At 42.6% G+C, this 22,132-nt stretch overlaps 1 protein-coding gene across 1 annotated transcript in view; it reads left to right on the forward strand.

Annotated features, from left to right (window-relative positions):
- Positions 1-574: 574 nt before the first annotated feature.
- Positions 575-22,132, forward strand: part of stxbp5a (syntaxin binding protein 5a (tomosyn)) — a 91,955-nt gene continuing 70,397 nt past the window's right edge. Inside the window, exons 1-3 of the mRNA XM_035679237.1 lie at positions 575-772; positions 941-1,085; positions 3,258-3,355. Of these exons, the coding sequence (XP_035535130.1) occupies positions 948-1,085; positions 3,258-3,355 (236 nt within the window). The 5' untranslated portion in view covers positions 575-772; positions 941-947. The remainder of the gene's footprint in view (positions 773-940; positions 1,086-3,257; positions 3,356-22,132) is intronic.

Below are 22,132 nucleotides of genomic sequence, written 5' to 3' on the forward strand. Positions count from 1 at the left end.
TTTTATTTGCGTTTTTTATTCTAATGTCACTGCAGTTTGTCTCAATCCACCATGAACAACATAGTGCAGTGGAAATGTGGCACAATTCTGCAATATTTCTGCAATTCTCAGCCAGGCTTTATAGTCTCCTTCCTCTGTGGTTCAGGATGGCCTTTAATATGGCGAAGCTTTTCACGCGAGCACACGAACAAGAGGCGCAGTGGATGGGGCGAGTGTGCGCTGGAAATAATGGGACCGAGCCCCCGTCTGTCTGCTTGTCTGTCTCCACAGACACTCACCACGCTGCAGCATCCCAACATCACAAGCATCACCAGGTGCAGTGGAGCAAAACCTACTATATGTGTGCGTGAGAGGGACGGGAGGAAGGAGGGTGGTGGTGGGGGGGGGGATGAAAGTGAGGAGAGAGGAGAGAGGAGAGAGAGGAGGGGAGGCTGGCAAGTGGCGGGATTTGTGTCGAAGCCTTGCTCTGTTTAGACATGCGCAAAGAGCGTCAGCAAGCAGCAGCAGCAGCAGCACCGCCACTGCGCTGCGTTTCCGCCTTGGCTGAGCGGCGCACACAGCCGAGAGGGGAGGGGAAGCGGAGCCGAGAAGAAGAGCGGAGCGACCGAGACGCAGTGGGGCACAGCACGGACTCCGAGCTAATAACACCGACGCACCAACATCCCAGCGACCCCCGTCGTCCAAAATTCTTCCGCGTCAAGAAAAGCGACCTGTGCGGTGCGCGCCAGAGCCTTCCAGCATGGAGACTGCGCTAAAAAACGATCACTAAAATGTGAGATTTACTGAGGAAATCAGAAAAGAGAGAGAGAGAGAGAGCGCGAGCGAGCGAGAGAGCGAGCGTGTGTGTGCGTGCGTGTGTGTATGTAAGAGAGAGAGAGAGAGAGAGAAAGTGGCTATCCCCTTTATCTTTTGCGGGTGATCTCAATTGTGTGCTCTGCAGTCTGAAAATGAAGAAGTTCAACATCAGGAAGGTGCTGGACGGCTTGAAAGAGGCGTCCTCCTCCACCCCGTCTGTCCAAGTGGGGCCACAGGAGAACCATCTGATCCAGGAGACCATCCAGTCCGACCATTTCCAGCTCTGCAAGGTGGGCGAGCCTGATGGTTCTATTACACAGCTGTATTCCTCACGCTTAGCCCCCTTTTCCGTATGTAATGTAGTCCCTTGTTGTTTTTTTATTATTATTATTCACAGTTTGTACTGCGCGTATCCCATCTCAGGATACAGCAGGTGCGAGTGAGCTCCACACAATACATTAATCAATGGGCGAAGCGTTCTTCCTCTCAACTATAAAGAGCAACCTGCTTGCTGAAGGTTAATTTAAAAAACTGGCAATATTGGGAATCATTAAAAGGCTCTGTGCTTGTCCAAGGCATTGGGAGGTTCAGGCTGTAACACGTCTAACTACAGTGCGCATACTGTATGGCGAGTGCGCGTTGGCGACAGAACCACAAGTTCCTATATGGCTGCGTGTTTTTGTGCTGTAATGGAGCGAGATGCCTAAAAACCAACTAGTTATTTCGGATGTGGTGATAGGATGTAGGTTGTTATCCCTCTGCGGAAATACCATCGTTTGCTGCTGTGTGGATGCTCAGTGTGAACTGTCATATCGAGGGGCTGGGCCAAACTGATCCCCTCTTGCATAATCTGCTGGGTTTGGATTAGCAAAACGGTGGTTCCTGGTTAATGTGTGTGTGTTTGTGTGTGTGTCTTCCCCTTTTTCTTTTCCTTGCAGTGTCTCTATCTGCTTCTACCCTCTCAGAGACACACCTCTCACACACTCCTCCCTCTCTCTCTCACACACACAGGCACACTACTTTACCCCCAGATCATTGATCCATTGGGGACTGATGGCGCCTGAATTCTGTCTGAATTGGCCACAACAGTGGATGGGGTTAATAAACAATCATGCTATTTACATGCTACATCTTAGCCCACGATAATGTTAAATCAGGATTTAGCCAAGTGTGCCCTGATGGTTTGGTGGTGTGGCCTTTTTATAGGTACCACTGTGTGCTTGCTATTGATTTCTCCACATACTTAACCCACATATTAAAGCTGCATGTTTGTAACAGGCTTGTTTGTGGATTCTTTTTGAGGTTCTTAACCGTAAAAATTACCAATATGTCTATCAGGTCCTTTAATAACTGTCTGACATGTAGGCTCTAGCAGACCCTCCGTGTGCCTGTGCAAGTCAGCGTCATGGCAGAGTCATGTGATTGTTGTCCTTGTGCATTTTAGAGACACCAACAACCAACCAAACACCAACATCAGGTGTTGAGGTCCAAGGCTAGGTCAGATTAACTTTTAAAAACTGTAATCACCTTAATAGTTGTCAGAAGTAATAATTTAGACGAAGTCATAACTGGAAAACTATATAACGTAATCTAGAGTCAAGTCCACACACCCGAGGGCTTAGGGGATATTGTGGTTTAGTGGCTAGAAAGAACAGCTTAGAGATTGCAGGTTTGATTGACACGACAGCCTAAATATGTCTATCAACAGCCAGGCGTCTGATTGAAGTCTCTTTGAACAAGACTCCATCCTCCCTACTGCACCCTCACTGTCTGCCTGGACAGAAACTCTGTGTAATGTTTCTCTGCGAGGAAGGCAGGTGTCTTTGCTGCACTGAGTGCTTCTTATGTAACGTGCTTTAGCCTTCTGCCGCTAAGCAAACAAATCCAACAGCCCACCACCGGCTGACTGATGCCGTAAAGCTACAGTGGCGCGCACACACACACACACAGGCACGCACAAATATAAAGAGGGTGGACAAAAAAACTGAAATGCCTAACAATGTAATGCACTTCAATAGAAGGCCCAGCAACAAATCAGGACCAAATGCTCCTTATGGGTGTGTTTTCCGTGTTTTTTTATTTTATTGCCAGACATCAGTGTAATCACGACCTCATGTGGGAGGCAGTGAGAGAAGGAAGATGAGATAAAAAGAGAGAAATGAGAGAGAAATCTCAAAATAGTCCCATGATTATAAAGGGATCCTAATAAGCGAAGCCAAATATCAACGAAGAACAGGGTAACCATGCATAGAAAGAGCATACTTCCTCTCTTCCATTTTCTCGTCTGTGCAATTTCAGGCTTTACATTTCTGTTTCATAACACTTTCCACATCCATCTGGGACCATTTGTTTACCAAAATCCTGTGTGTGACATCCTTTGACAAAACAACACTCCTGCTGTGAAATGCAAATTCATATCCCTCTCTAACGCATTCTGTTTTTTTCTTCTGCACATCTATCAGACTGTCCGTCATGGCTTTCCCTATCAGCCATCATCCATGGCTTTCGACCCAGTGCAGAAGATCCTGGCCATCGGCACCCAGAGTGGGGCTCTGAGATTGTATCCTTTCAGTTGCCATTGAGCTGTTATAGTTTACTGTGGCCTGTATCCCTGCATCCCTGGGAGGCAGCAGCAGGTAAGTGAACAGATGTCTGAGCTGCTATAGTCAGATGCTGATGTACACTGGTGGGGTTTCAGGGTATTGGTATGAGTATGCGGAAAAGTTTTCGGTAGCCTTTGTAGGTAGCAAATCACCTTGACTTCTGTTAGAATAAAATCTTTGATTTGTCTTTGCCTTATAGTTAAAGTTTCAGATGATGTCAGATGGTAAGATGATGGTATGCTATGGTTTAACCACAGACCAAGAACAAGCTTAACTCAGCATCCCTTGAATGGCACATTTTAGCTGTCTTTACTGAATTTTTGCCTCACTGTTGCACACTGTCTCGCACATTTTAAATCACAAGAAATGTCACAGAAAAATCCACCCTTAGCCACATATTGAAGTATGTGCTGCATTTCAGCTGGAGAAGTGAGTGGTTCAGGTAGCTCGTGTCGGCTTTCTTGCGATATGAGGACGTTTACAAAAACAGGGACAACAGCTTGTGATGAAATGGCACCGCGGGGAGTCGTATAGCTTCAGAGAACGCCCGCAAGCTTGCCTGTGTCAGGCTCCTTTTACAGGTCCTCCATGTGTTCTCCTGCCTGTCCGACATCCTTTGCCAGCTCATTACGGTGTGATGAAGAGCTGTCCGCCTGGCCGTCCCTCGTTCCCACCTGCTGGCAGCTATGGCTGTGACTCAGTCTTGTTCACCTGTGTTGGAAAGGTGAGGATAAAAACAGAGACTTTCTCATGCAGAGGAGGATGAGCATTGAGCCTACAGAGCCATGTTCTCCAGACTTATGAGAAGAGTCCATGTACCTTTTTAGAATGTTTTCTGTTCTTCTTAAAAGCGGAGGAAGACAGCAGATAATCACGTACCACTTTTCCTGGAGATTTACAGATTCAACAGAAACCATGAATTTCTTCATCCAAAGCAGAGCAGATTCTGTCACTGGTACACATGTATTAGAAGATAGGGAATAAAATCCCTCCTCTGGTGGAAATACTATGTAAGGGCTGATGCAGGAACTGGTGAATAAGCTTAATGGGGCTTATGTCTTGCTGGCTGGTACATTACTCCTGTGAGCTCCAGACTGGGTAAACTCAGTATGAAAAAAAAGATGCACTCGTGGTTTAAAAAGCAGCCTCTCAGACTATCCCGAGTGTGGGTGAAATGATCTTGTCAGATGATTTCTACTGTCTGAAACCGGTCACTTTTGAAATGGAATGAACAGAGGAATTTCTCTTTTGTTTGAGTGATGTGGATCAGATAGAGTCTTATCTGAGTCAGGGGAAGGTGAACTGGGAGTCACTTTGGATCTCGTTCTCTTCCTGTGTCATTGGCTGTTTAGTCAGCCCTGTCTCTTTTATCTGATGACAGTGATACCGGCGTGGCACAGATGAAGGGGGCATAATGGAAATGTCATGATTTTTTGCGTGTTGCAGGTGGCATGTTTTGTGACATCATGGGACTCCAGCGCTGATACACGTCTATGTCCTGGAGGTCATTATTCTTTTCACTTAGTGGTAACTATTAGTGTATATGCCCGTTTGTGTGTATGTGTGTTTGTTTGCCTGGCTGCCCTGCCAGGACATTTGGCTGCCCCTCTCTCCCATGGAGGATTACAGGAAGTGGCAGATCAAGGGCCTCTGCCTGGCAGCGAGGCAGAGGACTGAGAATTACAGCAGGAACAGGAGGTGTGTGTGGATGTGTGCGAGCGAATATGTCGCGTACATGTCTGTGTGCATGCCTGAATCCTCCGAGGAGACGGCTGATCCCTCCAGCCATAAAGGCAATCGCTTCTGTGATCCCTCCCAAAACTGTCCCGTGTTTGATGCTCGCCACTGACTCTGCTGCTGTTTCCTCTGTCCAGCTGGGAGGATGACAATGTCCCTTTGGTGTTGTCTGGAGGAGGGAAAGAGGGGAAATAGAGAAAGAGGTTGGCGGGAGAGCCAGCGGAGAGGACAGGCCAATAGATGAGGGAGGGCAGAGAGAGAGAGGGAGTAGATAGGAAAGAGTGCGAGAGGCAGGCTATCCCCTGCTTCAAGATCTAATGGCCAAGAATAGAATCCTTATTGATCTGTGTGTGGTAATGCACTGAGACAGATATGCCCAAGTGCACACACACACACACATACACACACTGCTGTCAATTGTTTTCTGCAAAATATCTCGGCAGCAAAAAGAAGTTGTGAGCGTTTGGGAAACGGGTTTTGCTGTGTGAGCAGTTTACACATATTAGCTTACCATCGGATTAGCAGTGTCATTTCAAAAATAAGCAGAAATGCTGTGTTCTAAAATGCTGAATGAAAAAAATGAGTGTTGAGACATAGTGTTTGTAATAAGAGATGGGGCTGCAAAAAAGTAGAAGGAACCTTCCTTATTTCCTTGTTCTGTATTGCCTTCATTTTCTAACCAGACAGAACTAAATATGTTGCACTGATGCCTCTTCCCACTTTATCTAATATGGATCAAACCCAACACAAGAGTTTTTGGCCATTAGTTTAATGGTGGTAGTATGAAACAACATCAGCAGCAGGTTGTTGACAGAGTGTTAGTATCATAAAGCCAGCAACAACAGACAAAAAAGGTGGGGCTAATTCAACATAATGAGCTTTCATCCATGTATCAACCACATAATGTAATGATATTATGAACCTTCATCAGAGCTGAACATGACGTTAATTGAGATCCATCAGCCTCTAGACGAAAAAGATTAAATTAACCGAAGCATACAGCCTATTTTGAGGAGAAACACTTAGAATATAATCATAGAAATAAAGTAAAATCTGTGCCACACCTTCAAAATTACTTTTAAATGTTCTGCATCCTGCCTTATAATTGAGAGTGAATTACATTATAGATTATATATTTCTGTATGTACCAGTATACAGACAGGAAATGCATTGTTATACTACAACTATCACTAACGTGTAGGGTGGGGAATAAAACCTCGAAACCTAGATTTTGAATACCAACCAAAATGTATCAGTGGAATGGAGTTCCAAAATCCGTGAAACTCTCTTGTGTACACTGTGTAAATCAGGAAATGAGGAAACTTGGCTAATAATAGCCTGTGTTTTATTCTGGCAGAGTTCTTATATGACTGCTTGTGTGAAAACAACACTAATGCGTTGAAAAGTCTGGCATAGCTGTAAATAAAATCATATTTATCCTTCAACCCACAGTAAGGTATGTCATGGCAATGGTATGGAAAGATTTCATAACAATGCCCAGAAGTTGCCTCCCTTACTTTTCATAACCAGCTCTCCGGTATTTGGACAGAAGCTGTCTAGGGTGGAAACAAGTGTTCTTTCCTTAATAGAAAAAAAATCACCACACTTGATAATTGAAATTCATACTCTGCTGGTTCAGTTTGTGTGTTAAAGGCAAGCATAATGTGGGTGGAAATTAGCAGTGTTTCCAGAGCACTATGTAATGGGAGATTCTGTCACTCCCTGACAGAAAACATGGTGCTGGGACCTTACTGGATGACTTTGGCAGCTTACCGCCATCAAACTAGACTCATTTGTATATGTATGTGTTTTTGTGTGTGTATCTATTTGCTGGGTGGTCTGCAGCTGAGCGTCTAACAATGTGGCGGCTCACCTCTGTGGAGAGACGGCTCTTTACTGGTGGCGGCCAGGAGGGATGGCAGCGCTATAACTCAGAGACTCCCTGTGAGCCAGCAATAGATCAAATTGTCACTCCATGCTCTGCCAGATTATCTCATCGGCAGGTGCAGGACATCATAGGACTCACACATACAAATGGAGGCACAGGCAGACACAGTTATTATTTCAGGATAGACATTCGGAGGTGGCAGAGCTAGCACACACACTTGTGCTTTCACACACGTGCGCACACAAGCATACGATGGTGGACGACTTATACAAATGTTAGGGGATGTGCACAAGCAAATACTGTATGTGTACTGACTTACACAGAAGGGCAAAACGTTTGCACATGCAGGCGGACAGTGGTGCACACATGTTTGCAGAGACAACTTTGTACACACACAGGCTTTGCAGTAACTGCTGTGACTGGCAGTGGCCCTGTGCAGCTTTCGGTTGTAGCACAGATTGACTGTGACATATCTTCGTCATCAATCTTCCTTCGGATTCACTCAGTAGCCTCTGAGCTTCGTCTACAGTCACAGAGGAACCTTACTGAGCCATGAGTCCTCTGACTGGACTACTAATTGGGAGTAATTGTAAGAGTTGAAATAAAAACTGGAGCTCAGCAGTAGATGTTGGAATTCCATTGGTATAATACATACAAATGAAAGTGTTCAATTGCAGCTTATAATAACTAGAAAGCTTCACACTGTGTTTGCGTGCATATTTCTTTTTGTAAACTACAGTAACCTTGATGGGATTTTCATTGTATTTCAATGTATGTGAGAAATTCCCAAAGGATTCTAATGTGATATAAGCTCTTGTTTCACAGAGTAGTTCACAGATGTCTCTAACAGCACACTGACTGTATATAATTTGTATGTCTGTGATGATGGTATTGGATTTTAATAGTAAAGAGTCTCTGGCTTTGCATGTCTTCAGCATCTTCAGAGTCAGGGATAGTAAGTGGTAAAAAAAAAAAGTGTTTGCGTCAACCTCTCTTTCCAGTTTATTGCTTTAAGAGTGCGTGAGCTTCTTTTCAGGTCACAGATCATTTGTTTATTCATTTATTCTTCTATCTGTTTTGTTGCATCTCCATTCTCTTCCCCCCTTTTGCTCTCTCCTCACTGGGGTTGCCAGTTGCAAGCGAACTCTTCTAGATGGCTCTCCGTAGTGCAGACCAGGCCTGGGGTTGTGTGTTTGTGTCTGTGCTCAGTTATGCAATGTGCTGGAGCTTGGTGCAGCAAAGACGAGGCCGACTGAGGCAGCAACAGTCTCATCAAAGGAGTTAAGCCTCTGCTGCCGCCGCTGTGTTATGTACAGTATGTTGTGTGTGATTTAAGCATGCACATGCGTGATCAATACATGCATCTGTCTTTTTTTTTTGACCAACTAGCCATGTTGCACCTGTGGCGGTATCTAGGAATATTCATTCTTGTGTCATTGGTTAGTATGGTATCACACAAAATCAGGAGGGATTAGATTACTTTTAACAGAAATGGGACAAGGATGGGGGAAGAGAGTAGCTTGAAATTAGGAAATCATATTACATCTGATGACAGAATTTAATGTTGTGTGTGTGTGTGTGTGTCTATAGAGCTGCTGGTAGGGTTGGAGGAGTCAGCTTGTGTCTGCCAGGTGGTATTTAAAAAGAAAATGGTTAAAAGTCCGTGGTGCGGTCACCAGAGAGCTGCAGAGATGTGGCTTTCATGTCAGTTCAGTGCACATCAACTTTACACCATTACTGGAACAAAGGATGTGTGCGTGTGTGCCTATGAATGTTTGTGTACCTGTTCACTGTAGTGAAGTACTCTTAATCAAAGACCCCTTGTGTACCGGGTTTCATCTTTCATGTTATCCAAAAGCACTCAGCTTCCTCTGTCCTATTGGTTCTTAGGAAAGAAAATTTGCTGCATCAGTAGCAACACAATGTAGTTGCTGCTTCTCTCTGTCCAATATCCTGACAATGTGTCCTGCTTAAGTCCTTTAGCCTTGACAAGACCCAAATGGGATCTGGGTTTAGGATGATTAAAGTTGTGCTGCCATGTTGCTTTTCAATAATTTAGTGTACATTTAACTCCAGCTTTTACTCCTCATGCTCCCTGTCCCTTATATCTGCCAGCTCCTGTCTTGCCAGAAATAATGGTACTACGTGTGTGTGTGTGTGTGTGTGTGTGTGTGTGTGTGTCTGCATGTTTAAGAGAAACCCATGACCTTGAAGGTTAGTTATGTTTTGCGAGTTTGCTAATGGAAATAAAACATCATTGCACAGACACATCCAACCTTTCTTCCTACCGTGAGTCATCACAATTCAGGATGCAATGTTATAGTGTTGTTCACTAGAAAGCAATCTTATTGGAGGACAAGAAATCTTGATGACCTGGAGAGAGGTTAACAGCGAGGGCTGCCGTTGGGAATGAATACTAATCCGGAGTGTGTTTTTAGCCCTGTCATCATCAATGTTTTTTGGTAAACTAGGCTCATCATTTAACCAAAGATATATTTAACATTTATTTAATGCAGGCGGAAGGAATGAATGCTCAAAAGGCACTGTTTGCATGCAAAAGTAATAGAAAGCAAACTGTAGAGTGGTGCATGTGTGTGGACATGCGTGTTTGTGAGATACAGAGCAGCAAGTCTGAAGAGGTCACCAACCTGTGCTTTAATTATTCCCAAAAGACGACAGGCAGCTCTTGAGTGGCTCATCGTAAATACACAGTGTCTGTACACAGGTTTGTACACATTCACTCAGAGGGTGTACCTACTGCACTGGTTAATGCGTGGCTCTATTCTGACTGCTTCGGGATGAGTGAAGCTCCAATGTTTTGACCAGGCAAATTATATAGCGGTTTGCTGCTCTGGGATTGCTTGTCATAATGTTTTGAAGCGCTAATTAGATAGCATTAATTGAAAGTAAACACAAAAATAACTAAAATTGCTTTCAAACTTGACACCCAAACCCGATGATGGATGCTGTAGTTCTGTAAATGTCGTCTTGCATTTATGTAACTTCAGATAAAAGTTTTTGACAACCGTTAGACTTGACTAGACTAGACTAGCAGTATTTATCTTGGCGGTGGAAATGAGGAAGCTTGCCATCTTGGACCTGCTTGTGACAACTGATGGTGAGCACAAATACCTTCAGCTGGGAGTGACAGACACACTTAGCCGAGTTTCCATGGTCACACAGTACCATGGGAAACGGCTCAAGAGTGATGGATTTGATCAATATTTCTCTCCTGTATTAAGAAAGCTTTCTAGATTATTACAACACGGATCTTGTTTTCATATCTCTGGCCATTATTCCTTATTAATTTGTTTTTGTTGTTAGTTGATGCGCTCTAAGAACGCGGTGACATTGCTAAAAAGAGGACAAGGACCAAGGATCATACAGGTTTTGAACAAACCCCTAGCTTAGCCAACTTATATATCATCTTTTACTTATTCATCACTATTTTTTTTTATGGATATAGCTAGGTAACTAGCTATGTAGGAAGATGACATCGACAGTTATAATCCTTCCTACGAAGCTGAAACTGAACCTATATGAGTTGTTAAACAAATTGGAGATGTTGGTAGTGATTTAGAGGTCTGGAACCAAGCTAGTATACAGTAAATACTATCATAACCAATGCAGAAGAGACAAAAAATGGGCGTAACTGCTGAATACATCTGATGATGTTGGTGATATAATAATTTGATATTTAAGCCCCATCTAACCATTTTCTGTGTAGTATTATTGAAAACAGTCGCCACACCCCTTGGCCATGGAAATGGTGATAACCAGGGACACAAATTGCTGTCAGCCTGTTGTGATTTATGACACACAGCTGCCTATCCAGCATTGCTGGGGCCACTTGTGTGGACCATGTTCCTACTCTATTGATTTGCACTATTAGTTCTGCTCAATGCACTTCTGTACTGTAGACGCACTCTTGTGTCCAAAGGGTTTGACCACTGTCCAGTCCCCATACCACAGAGGTTCCTTATCATCAAGAGTCAAGTTTCCAAAGTAAATGAGCCCGTGCACTCTATCAAATTTGATTCAGGAGTTATGGTATGTGTACATTAGCACGTGGTAACACTATGCCTCCTATTGATTTCAAATTGTGGTTCATTTGTAAGTCTGAGGCTTTCATCCTCATGACACATTGGTGAACTCCCCGCGGATTAAATGCTAGTAAAATGGCAATTTCTTTACAACTGTCAAAACTTGATCCACGTTGACCTTTGTCTATAAATAAGGCAGCGTTGGGCAAATTGCCAAATACTGGTTGTTGTTTGTGACTTGCCCTGAGCAGATTGCGGCTTGTACGAATAGCTCTCGCCTGTCCAGTGATATAAATATCAGTTAATCGTGCATGCTGTAAATCTAGCGTCAAGTGTCACTGTCATGTATCAAATCATACATGACAGCGACAGAGAACTAGTCGTATGAGATCAATTTAAATGCATTTCTGAGGTTTAATGAGAATCTGAACCAAGATACTGGGTCTTCTCAGGGATTGCTGAGCATGTGTTAGTCCACAGGTGCAGGACTATGAAGGTTTATGTGATTTTCGCTGTCCAGAGAGAGAATTGAAATGCTAAGTGAGACATAGTTTTGTGGAGGAAAGCGTCACAACTTAACGAATGTTTCGGGTTTGTTCTCAAGGTGACCTGACTTCTCTTTGACTGAATGACAACACTGCGTTTGATGAGCTCAAAAGAAGCAGAACATAAAGGAATTTCTTCTTAGGTGCTTGTTTGAATATAAAATTAGTGTATATGGCTGACATATGCCGTTTTGCTCGGTATTGTTGTTAAAGTGTGGAAGTGTAGCGGGGTTGAGTCTAACGCTTGCTGTCAGGTTGGCATTGTCCCTGTGGTGCTTGTATGGGGACTGGCTTACAGAATGATGTGAAGCGCAAAGATTTTGTCGTCTCACTTTTCTCCCTGCCCTTCATGTGACCTTTTGGTCTCTAAAGGACCTATTCCTTTTCCTTTTATTCTCTCTCTTACTTCATCTCCTGTTGTACCCGCATGCTGTTTTTTAAAATCTCCTGTCTATAAATCACATACCCAGGGATATAATTGTTTAGATGTTTTAGGATTGTAGGATTTTTCTAATGGGATTTACTGATTTTTTTTTTTTTTTGCGCTCCCGGTCCCCCTGCTGATTCTCTGCAGCTCATTTTTTTTGTGTAGCGACTGTAGGTAATCTTCCACTCTGTCTCAAGGGACTCTGCTCCCTCCCCATTTTAATGCTTCTGTGTTTTCTTATCATTTGTTTTAGCAACCTTCACCTCTCCCAAGTGCCTTATCCAAACATACAGAGGCTTACGCTGCAAGAGGTTATGTGTATTTTAATGTTCACCACATGCACTCCATGCCCTACCACAAGTATAATTAATTCATAAACATTTTTCTCTTATCTTTTTTACGTAACACATAGTTAGTATTCATAGGATCCTTATTTTCATATAATAAATCATTACAGAGATGTTCCTTGTTATTAATGCACACATTTATGCAGTGAGGTGTGCCAGTACCTAATGAGCATCTATGCTGTACATGTAGGGGTACATATTGTGTTATGTTCTGGTGTGCTATCATGATGCGAAAGCTGGCATTCTGTGTGCCAAACATGGCCAAGCATAACAAATGTTTAAAGGTTTATAGGTGCTTGCTCTTCGTAGCTGCGGTAAGCATTGAAAAATGAGCATTGTTCTGCATGTCGACACATGTACTATTTGAGGAGTTAAGAGCAAAAAAACCCTAAATCTTTATGAAACCTGACCAGGTGAATTATGGGTAACTGGCCTCCTCTCATTGGCTAGTCTTTGTTGCCATGTCATTTAAGCATATTTTGTATTCTAGAGTGGAAGCCAGTAGTTTAAGTCTACCTCCATAAATCTGTTGGCCTCTGAATAGTGCCTCCTCTACATAGTTGTATATTCTTATTCTCATGAGGAATATGGATTGTTATCTGTATTATGAGTGTTATATTGACATGTATACAGTGTTTGAAGGTCATACTGGAGACATATAAAAATGTATCTCAATATGCAAGCTTAAACTGGAGATTACAATTAGGGCTAAGTTAAGTTAAATTTATTCATAATTAAATAATGTATTGATTGTGTCTCGATCAATTAATTGTTTAGTCCATTAAATGTCAGAAATTAGTGGAAAATGTGCCTAACAGTTTTTTATAGCCCACGTTTCCAAAACCTAAAGGTATTTCATTTACATATATTATAAAAATCAACCAGTCTATACATTTGGGAACCTGGAAGTATATTTGGTATTTGTTTTGATAAATTATTAATTGATTATCTAAATAGTTTTTCATTTTTAGGTCAACAACTAATAGATTTATTTACTGATACTTTCAGCATTAATTGTAATGACGTGACAAATTAGTGAAAGCACTCTTTAGTCAGCCAGTCTGCCCCATTGCCTCACTGAGCCATCGAGCACTCCAAGTCTTTTTTGCTCATGGGGATCTTCAGTATTGTGTTTATTGTTTATTTATTATGTATCAATTAGTCAGGTAAAGTGTACTAGTTCAGGATAAGATTATTTACTATTGCAACAACCCTTTCCTGAGCTGCTGAGGCAGCGAAAGTTCTGTTTTGAAGGCAACAGGCGACAAACCCTCAGCACCTAATGGCCATGGGCCGTGTAAATGGTTGGTTATGACCTTACTAAAATCTAGACGCTCTGTCCCTGTCTGCAAGATCCTCTATACACACATACACACACACACTCACAGGGCTCTGAACACACAGTCACAGGAGGAAAGACAGAGAGGTTCCCAAGGTACCAGACCTTGAGGAATTGCCTGTCACCGTGTTTGTGTGTACTGAGATGTGGGTGTATGTGCGCACCAAGGCTTTTGCAGACAGAGACAGAGCTGTATATGATTTCAGCTGCATACATACAGAAGGTGTGTGTCCTTGCCCGTGGTTCTATATTTATGTGTCGTTAGCCTCAGAAAGACCTTAATATCCAGCAAAACGTGCAGCCAGGTGAACCATCTGTTATGGCAGACACGCACACATATTTCTATAGTTTTTATTCCTTCAAAGTACTGGTCCCAGATGTAGTGTTACACAATTCACGTCTGACGGTTCTATTTAATGCAGTTTTACCTTCTTTGCTAAAGGCTAATTTCTACATACTCAACTAAACCAACTCCAGCTGGAGAATATTAGTGTGTCTGTCAGCTGCAGCTAACAAGCCTAGGCTGCCAGTGTGGCCTTGTGGGTAATGTTGCATATAGGCATATTATGGAATACGTACTATAACTAGATATTTCACTTGCTACTGTTTTAACTGCACTAAATCCCCTCAAGCTGAGATAGAGACTTCCCCTCTTGCAGCGCATAATTCTGGTTGCACAACAAATGTTAGCGAGTGTTTACATTAGTGCAGCAGCCTAACAAAGTGCTTATAATGTTTACCTTAAGATAATATTTCGCACTATGTTCTCCCAACCAAAATATTTCTCACCCAAGGTGGAAAGACCATTTTAAGAATAATTAAACACTGCCCTTCAGCCTGTCCCCGCCTTCTACACCAATGTGAAAATTAACCAAATACGGGATTTGCGGGGATATCAGGGGTTGTGGCTCTCTGCTAGGCTAGCTCACTCGGACCATCAGATGGCTTGCTAACTAGGCATTTAACGTGTTGTTCTTTAGTTTTTTTATCCATAGTATTTCCATATATCCGGTTTTGCTTCTTCTTGTGGGCAAAAATTAGGCGATCCAAGCCTTCAGCCAGAGTGAAAGCTTAAGGATTTTGGAATGACTGGAAAGATGTGGGCTTCCCATTGTGGCATTTCAGAAATAAACCAGCAAATCAATATCGAACTGTACGTTAGCGAGCTGGACAGCTTTTTCAAGTCAAGCTCTGTGAGGATATTAACGATTATCCTGATGCAAATTCACCATAATAAACTTCATCAGTGTTTTTTTTTCACAATACGCGATTATTTTGTATCCTTTCCCATCCCTATTACTCACACAACAAAAGAAAGTAAGTAAAAGTAAAAGCTCTAAAAACTGAGGAGTCGGTGGAGACCAAAATCAAAGCTAAAACGAGAGTAAATATTGGACTCACATCAACAGGTGGACAGAAATGCGACTCCAAATGAATGCTAATGTTGATTCTTATTTGAACAAGTTTGCCATATCAACTTACAAAGTAATATGTCAGTGTGGTTTGTATTCCGTATTACCGCTTTGTCAAATTCTTCAGATTCACTCAACTGCACTTGTAGAGGAAATGGTGATTTGTCATGAGGTAGTTATATAAGTCGATTTTTGAGAAATCTTTGATGTGTCAGAAAACAAACAGGTACACAGCGACGCATGAAGCATCTTCAACCACAGCGCTTGTTGAAAAAGTGTGTGTGCTTAGCAGAACCCACAAATGATCACTTTTAGTGTAAATACAGATGAATGCAGGTCGATCACAGACTTAGTCTGGGATCTGCCATTTACTTTGTCTACCTCAGCTGACAACCCATCATGAGCCTGCGGTGCAGTGGCATCACAAACAAATGTTAGAAATGTTAGATCTTCCTCAGCTCAAGTGAGAGGTCTCTAAATATCCACTCAGTGACTTAAATCTCATTGCTGATTGCTGATTCCCTAAATAGATGATGTTTTAATGAACTATGCTTGAATAAAGCCTGTGTCCTAGACTAACTTTAGCCGGGCTGAGGCTGTGATTCTGCCTAGGACTTGGCACCATATTGGCTTGTGAAGAGCTACGCAAATCTTGACGTTTCCCTTCCTCCGTCCTGCTGGTAGCTGCAATGATATTTATCCTCCTGTTGCTCCTCTGTAGGCTGGCCTTTAACATGCCATCATGCTGTGCGCCTGCAGGGAAGACACACACGTGTCGCATGACGTGATGACTCAGGCTTTAATGCCCTACCACATGGCTGTCATGCGCACAGCCCTTCCCCCCTCTTCAGCTCTCAGCCTGTTGGTGTGTGTAATACAGGCCTATATTAAAGTGTGTATGAGTATGTTTATGTCCAGCATGTGTGTTTGTGTGTGGCACGTCACTGGCCGAGGGCCTGTTTGTGCTTTTCCACCTGATTGAAGCAGAATGTGAGTTATGTTGTGATGTGAAATGTGGGAACGGCGGGGGAGGGGCAAAAGGGTTGAGACAGACATCTCAGGACTTGAGGGGAAGTATGGTGAAGAAGGAGAATGGGAGAGAATAAGAAGGGAGCTACACTTGCGTATGTCCAGAGACAAAGCTATATGGTGCATTGTGTCTATTTGCTTTAGCATCATCCAGAGTGGGAGTTGGCAGACTCAGCAGGAGGGTTGCACGCTGTGTAAATACTGGAGACTTCTAGAATAGCATCAGCATGGTGTAAATCTGTAAAGATACAGACACCTAAAAGTGCTGCAGATGTGCCCTTGGTTTGTCATTCAGTGCGGCACAACTAAGCCCGAATCCCTGCAGCTATAGGAGAAAAAGCAACAGGCAGAGTGGAGGGATGAAATCACTGCAGACTGACGAAGTTGCATCCTAGTTTAGAAAAGTGAAGAGGAGGAAGAGAAATTAGAAGTAGATAAAGCGTACTGTAGGAGTGTCTGCATATGGAGTGGAGCCAGAGTGGTCGCAGCCATTTAAGCTCTGTGACTCAGGGCCCTGGTGTTTTGTGGGTAGGGGATTGCAGAGATTGGAATTGCAACAATTGGCTCCTGACCCACCTGTAATAAGACCGCTGTCCAAGCAGCCACATGTTGGCTGTTTGCCCACTGTATGAGCAGGATGAAATGTCAAACCCCTAGGAGGTGGGAGACGCCCACTATTTCTCACCCAGCACACGGAGCACTGCAGATCCCTCCCCCCTGTCTCCACCATACCATATACAAAGCATCCTTTTGTTTTTGCATCTTACTTCTTTGATTCATAACAAGGACAGTCTGTGAAGGAAAGGACAACCTTGCAGCTTGTGCATCACCACTTTCATTTCAGTGATGAAGCAGCTAATTTGTTTGATAAGCCAGAAGCTCTTGCCATCTCCCAGACACCAGCGGGAGTGAATGATGAACAGGCAGTGCGAGAGGTCTCAGCTAGCCGTGCCACTAGGCCCCCATTAAGCCTCGATTGGGGTCTATCGCCGTGATTTCTCTTCCTGTCTGGTGCCTGGCAACGCCTTTGCTTTCGCATTAGACGCGGGTGTCGATGATTGCTGATAACACGACGAGGGAGGACAACGGGGAGCGCATTAACCCTCACTGGCACTGCCGCAGACCTGACAATATTAGCATCCAGAGAGATAACACATGCTGTTAACCCTTTCACTGACAGTCACATTACACACAGTAAAACAAGGACTGCCTTTAATGTAATTGGCTGTATGCTGTACTATACTATACTGTACTATACTATATTGTACTATACTAAAATGGAATTGTGGGAGAGATTTCATTTTCAGCCTCGCTGTTTGTATGCAGTTCTCAGTGTACCGATCAGCAGCTGGCCATGGTGCCCATTTTTAGAAACTGTTGCTGCATTGTCATACATTTTTAATGGCTATGGCCATCGTAGCAGGCTTTGTTCTCTCTCTGTGTGTGTGTGTGCATTTACTGTATGTGCTTTTGTGTGTGTCCTTCATAGTTGACGTGTGTCCTGTATGTATGAGGTAGCTAGGGTAAGGGAGCCAGGTAAAAAGCAGTTGTGTGCAGTACTACTGTATGTGTGTGTGTGTGTTGTGTGTGTGTGTGTGTGTGTGTGTGTGTGGAATCCTCTGTCAGCATATGCGTACATTCGTACGTGAACGTCCATTTGTGTTTGTACATCGTTTTGTTTGCTAACAGTGATTTGGACACTAATGTGATGCGACAGCTTTGGGCCTCAGACACACTCCCTGAATCATTTTGAATAAGACCTGTGGGGCTCAGATTCCCAGAGGTCTCCCTATTAATGCTTTCATGGCTCTTGTGCATTTCTGCAAAATTAATTTGATGCTTTGCCAAAGATTAAAATAACTGGGAATTGTCCAAAATAGAAAAGAAAACAAAGCCCATGAAACCAAGCATTTTACATGGATTATTTGGGGGGTTTTTTTGTTGTGAAAAAATCATCCACTTTGGTCCTGTTGTGCATATATTTATTAAAGCTGAAATCCCTTGTCATAAATGTATCTGGTCAGTTGATTACATTTTCGCTGCATGCCAACCACAATAGGTTGAAATAACTTAAGAAACATCACACTAGATCCTCAATTATCTTTACGGTAAAGAACATGCAGAAAAATATGTATTGCAGCTTTAATTAATCCAGGATAATACAGTGTTAGCCAGTTCATAGTATGATCTTTTAATCCTCGTCTGTCTTAGTTCTTTGAATGCAGAGGGCAAATAGATTAGTTAAACTTGAAAGTAGTAATCTTGGATAACTGCGTGCTCTCATTTTGGAATACAGTATGACTGGAGAGCTGAAATCAGGATCAACTGTCATGTGATTGGCTTTTTTTTTCTCCACATACGATTAGCTGGCACGGCACCACGGCTTAAGGACATTGCATGTTTTGCTCCAGCTGGTTAAGGGTTAATAATTTAAGACCAAGAGCAGAATGTCTTATTTAAAAGCATATTAACTATGATATGCGAATCTGCAAAGAGTGAGAGATGTTGAAACACAGCAGAAAATTGCACGTAAATTACATGCATCGGTTTGTTGCCTCAACTCACTTTGTACTTCCCTTTTAACACCGAACCAAACAAAATCATGAAATAAATGTAAAATATATGCAATTTATGAATGATGCTAGTACTTTTTAAATGTACAGACATCATAAGAAAATCATTTCAGTACAAAGTGATGTGCGTTGCAATGCAAAAGCCCTGAAATAGATACCTCTTGATTTAAAAAAGAACTGGGCTTGTTATTTAATAACTTTAATATCAACAATTTGATCATTTTGCAGTTCACCTGATAAAGACCTTTGCTTTTACTTGTCCTTCTGGCTCACTCTTAGACTGAGATATACAGCACTTAGGGATGCTGGGATTCATTGTCTGGAAAGACAGATACTGTAGATGCTGCAAAAAAATCTGTATGCGCACAGACACACACTTAGGTGTACACATACTCACACAGCGATTGTCCTGGTTCCAAAGAACAGTACCAGTGAGGTGCCAACACACAGGAGTCACTTTATTGCCAGTCATGCATACACGCAGCTCTCAAACTGTGATGTAGTTACACTATATATGTTTGTGGATACGCGTGTTTGTGTGTGCTGAATATCAGCTGTCATGGTTGGTTCAGGTAAAGCGATGGAAGAAGAAGGAGAAAGAGGAAATAAGAAGAGAGAGATCAGACAGAGAGGCGATGGAGATAAAAATGACAGAGATGGTACGAGCGAGGGAGGCGGAGGGGCGACAGAGGGGATTAGTAGCAGAGCGAGGAAGATGCTCTTTCTTTTTCATGCTCTCACTCCATCCTCTTTTCCCTGTGTTCCACACAATATAGGCACTTTGCCTTACAAACAGGGATCAAACAGAAAACATCCTGGCCCGTGTGCCCTCCACGCTGCACAACACATGTCTATAAAAACACACACATTCACAAGCAGGGGCAATCCTCTTGACTTATGTAACTGCCTTTGTTGCACTCTGCACTCACTCTAGACTCCTCCCTCTGATGGCCTGTATATGGTGTGTGAAATGATTATGTGTGTGTGTGTCTCTTCCCCATCCTCTCTCTTCTCTCTTAACCTATGTGTTATAATCCCTAGTGCTGCAGAAATAAAGTAACACACACACGTACTGTTGTGTGTGTGTGTGTGTGTGCATGTGTCGTAGGGACACATTTTTATATTGCACAGATGGATGGATGACTCATCAAAGTGCTGTTGTTTAATTAAGTGCATGGTGTGTTTGCCTGTGTGAATGTGTGCTCTTTTTTTATTAATCCTGTCATTCAGACGGAATGTATTTTCCTTTCTGGAGTCTTGAATTACTTAATCCAATCTAATTTGTCACCTGCATTAACCCACAGCCTCTCTGGTTCTCTGCTATCTAGGCCCGGTCCGTTCCCCTGTCATCTTCATTTTTGAGTGTATGCAGCCATCAGTGATCAGTTGAAATCATTTCAATCAATCACGTCAATTGTTATGACGTGGTAGTCCGATATAAAGACTCTCATGTGCTATATTTAAGGCAGATGTACTTTGTCTAATACTACTGCATTTGATAAAAGGATATGTTTGTAGTCCTTGTGGAAAGTGTGAAAATGTCTTTTCATATTTTAGAAGCATTACACTTGACCACCCATCCATTTTAAGCTACTTGTCCTGGTCAGGATAGGTATTTTTATACAATTACTACAGGACTGTGATCAGATTGCTTGTTTTGAATGATATAATATATTTAGTCAGTCATATCACAGGATAATGATTCCTCAATTCCTCTCAACTGAGAAGCTAAGATAGGTTTGGTCTTTGAATGATCAATTACCAAAATATTTGCCAATGGATTTTCTATACTGTTGATTTATCATCTCACCATCTCAGCTCTATTCAACAAGGTTGCCGAATATAAGCTATCAATTATGTATAGGCATCAGGCAATGATTTATAATGATTTTATTGACTCTTGGACCTTTAGTCTGAAAAGATTCTTCAAAAACAAGTGGCCTGATTTCCATGACATTTGGATGTTCAAAGTAGAAAGAGGATGAATCTCTATATTATTTATGATCCCCTGACTTTTCCTCTTCCTAGTGTCTGTATCAGGCCAGAATGTCTACTTGTAGAAAAGTGACATATATTTGCAGAGTAGAATAAAGGGCCTGATATACTCCAAAACTAACATGGACACAAACATAAGGGTGGTGCTCACGGTTGTGTTTATTGTACACTCTGTGTCTGCATAGGTGGACATGTTTGCATGTGTGCAGTGGATGTGCACTGTCATAAATGTTGTGCTGCATATGGACGTCTTTGCAAACGTTATGCCCATGTCTGCGCGGGGCTTGATGAGATACACATCATGCTCACAGCTATGTAGATGATGATAATTTGATCTTCTTTTGTTTTGAATGACCCCTTAACCCTTCGTTTAGTGCCATGCTCAGAAGAGAATTTGACATTATTTGCAATAAAATTAGAAGATTTATGTTTGTTCCATCAACCACTTTTTGTATTTTGTGCTCTTTACAAATATATGTCAGATGGCTGACGTTTGTAGAATGAATCAAGTAGGAATTCAGCATTTTGCTCGAGGACACTTCAGCAGGGCAGATGGTCACCATCGTAGGTGCTTGAACCTCTGTCTTACAGTTGAAGGACATCTTCCTTTACTGACTATGCCACCCTGCTGCCCTCAGTGTGCATGAGTGTGTCAGAGATCAGGGTAGAGAGAAAATGCAGATGCTTCACAAACTGCAACACAGCAGTGCTTCTCTCTGTGTGTGTGTGTGTGTGTGTGTGTGTAGGTGTTTGTGTGTGCGTGTGTGTGTGCGTCCGAGCGTGCGTGCAACTTCACTGGCAGTCTCCAGTTCAGTGCTGGGGATACTTGGCCTTCTGTCTCGCATTAATCAAAGAGCAGAGGACAGCACTCTGATTAATATTTTATATGCTGCATGACACTTTTGGCGAGATGCCCTTCTCCAGTGTGCTATTGGCAAAGTGACAACCATACAATGTACCAACGGTGTGTCTAATTAGTCCTAAAGCAGACACAACTAAATTCATGCCAGTAGGGAGTGCTGTATAGATAACTCTATCAATCAGTCTGGATAAATCTATAGATGCTGGTGTTGAAGGTCTGATGGTGTCATTTCTGCTTTTATTCATTGAGATTATTATTATCTGCAATCTGGTATGACTGTAGTGTCTCTTTTCCTCTTCTAGTCTGTCTCAGGTTACCCTTCATTTGACCTCCTTAACTGTACAGTACTAACCCTTTCATCTAACTTTGAGTGTATTTGAGTAACATAAATTGCACAACATTATGCTAAATCTGCTCTGAACCGGTTCTAGAAAGACAAGGTTTGTCCTATTCTCTCCTCCTTATGGCATTTCTCTGCAACGATTTTTTGTTTAACAGTCGATTTCTCTTAAACCCACGCACACACGCACACACACA

Source organism: Morone saxatilis, unplaced genomic scaffold (assembly GCF_004916995.1).
Source record: "Morone saxatilis isolate NCDOM2014 unplaced genomic scaffold, NCSU_SB_2.0 Contig7, whole genome shotgun sequence".
NCBI lineage: Eukaryota > Metazoa > Chordata > Actinopteri > Moronidae > Morone > Morone saxatilis.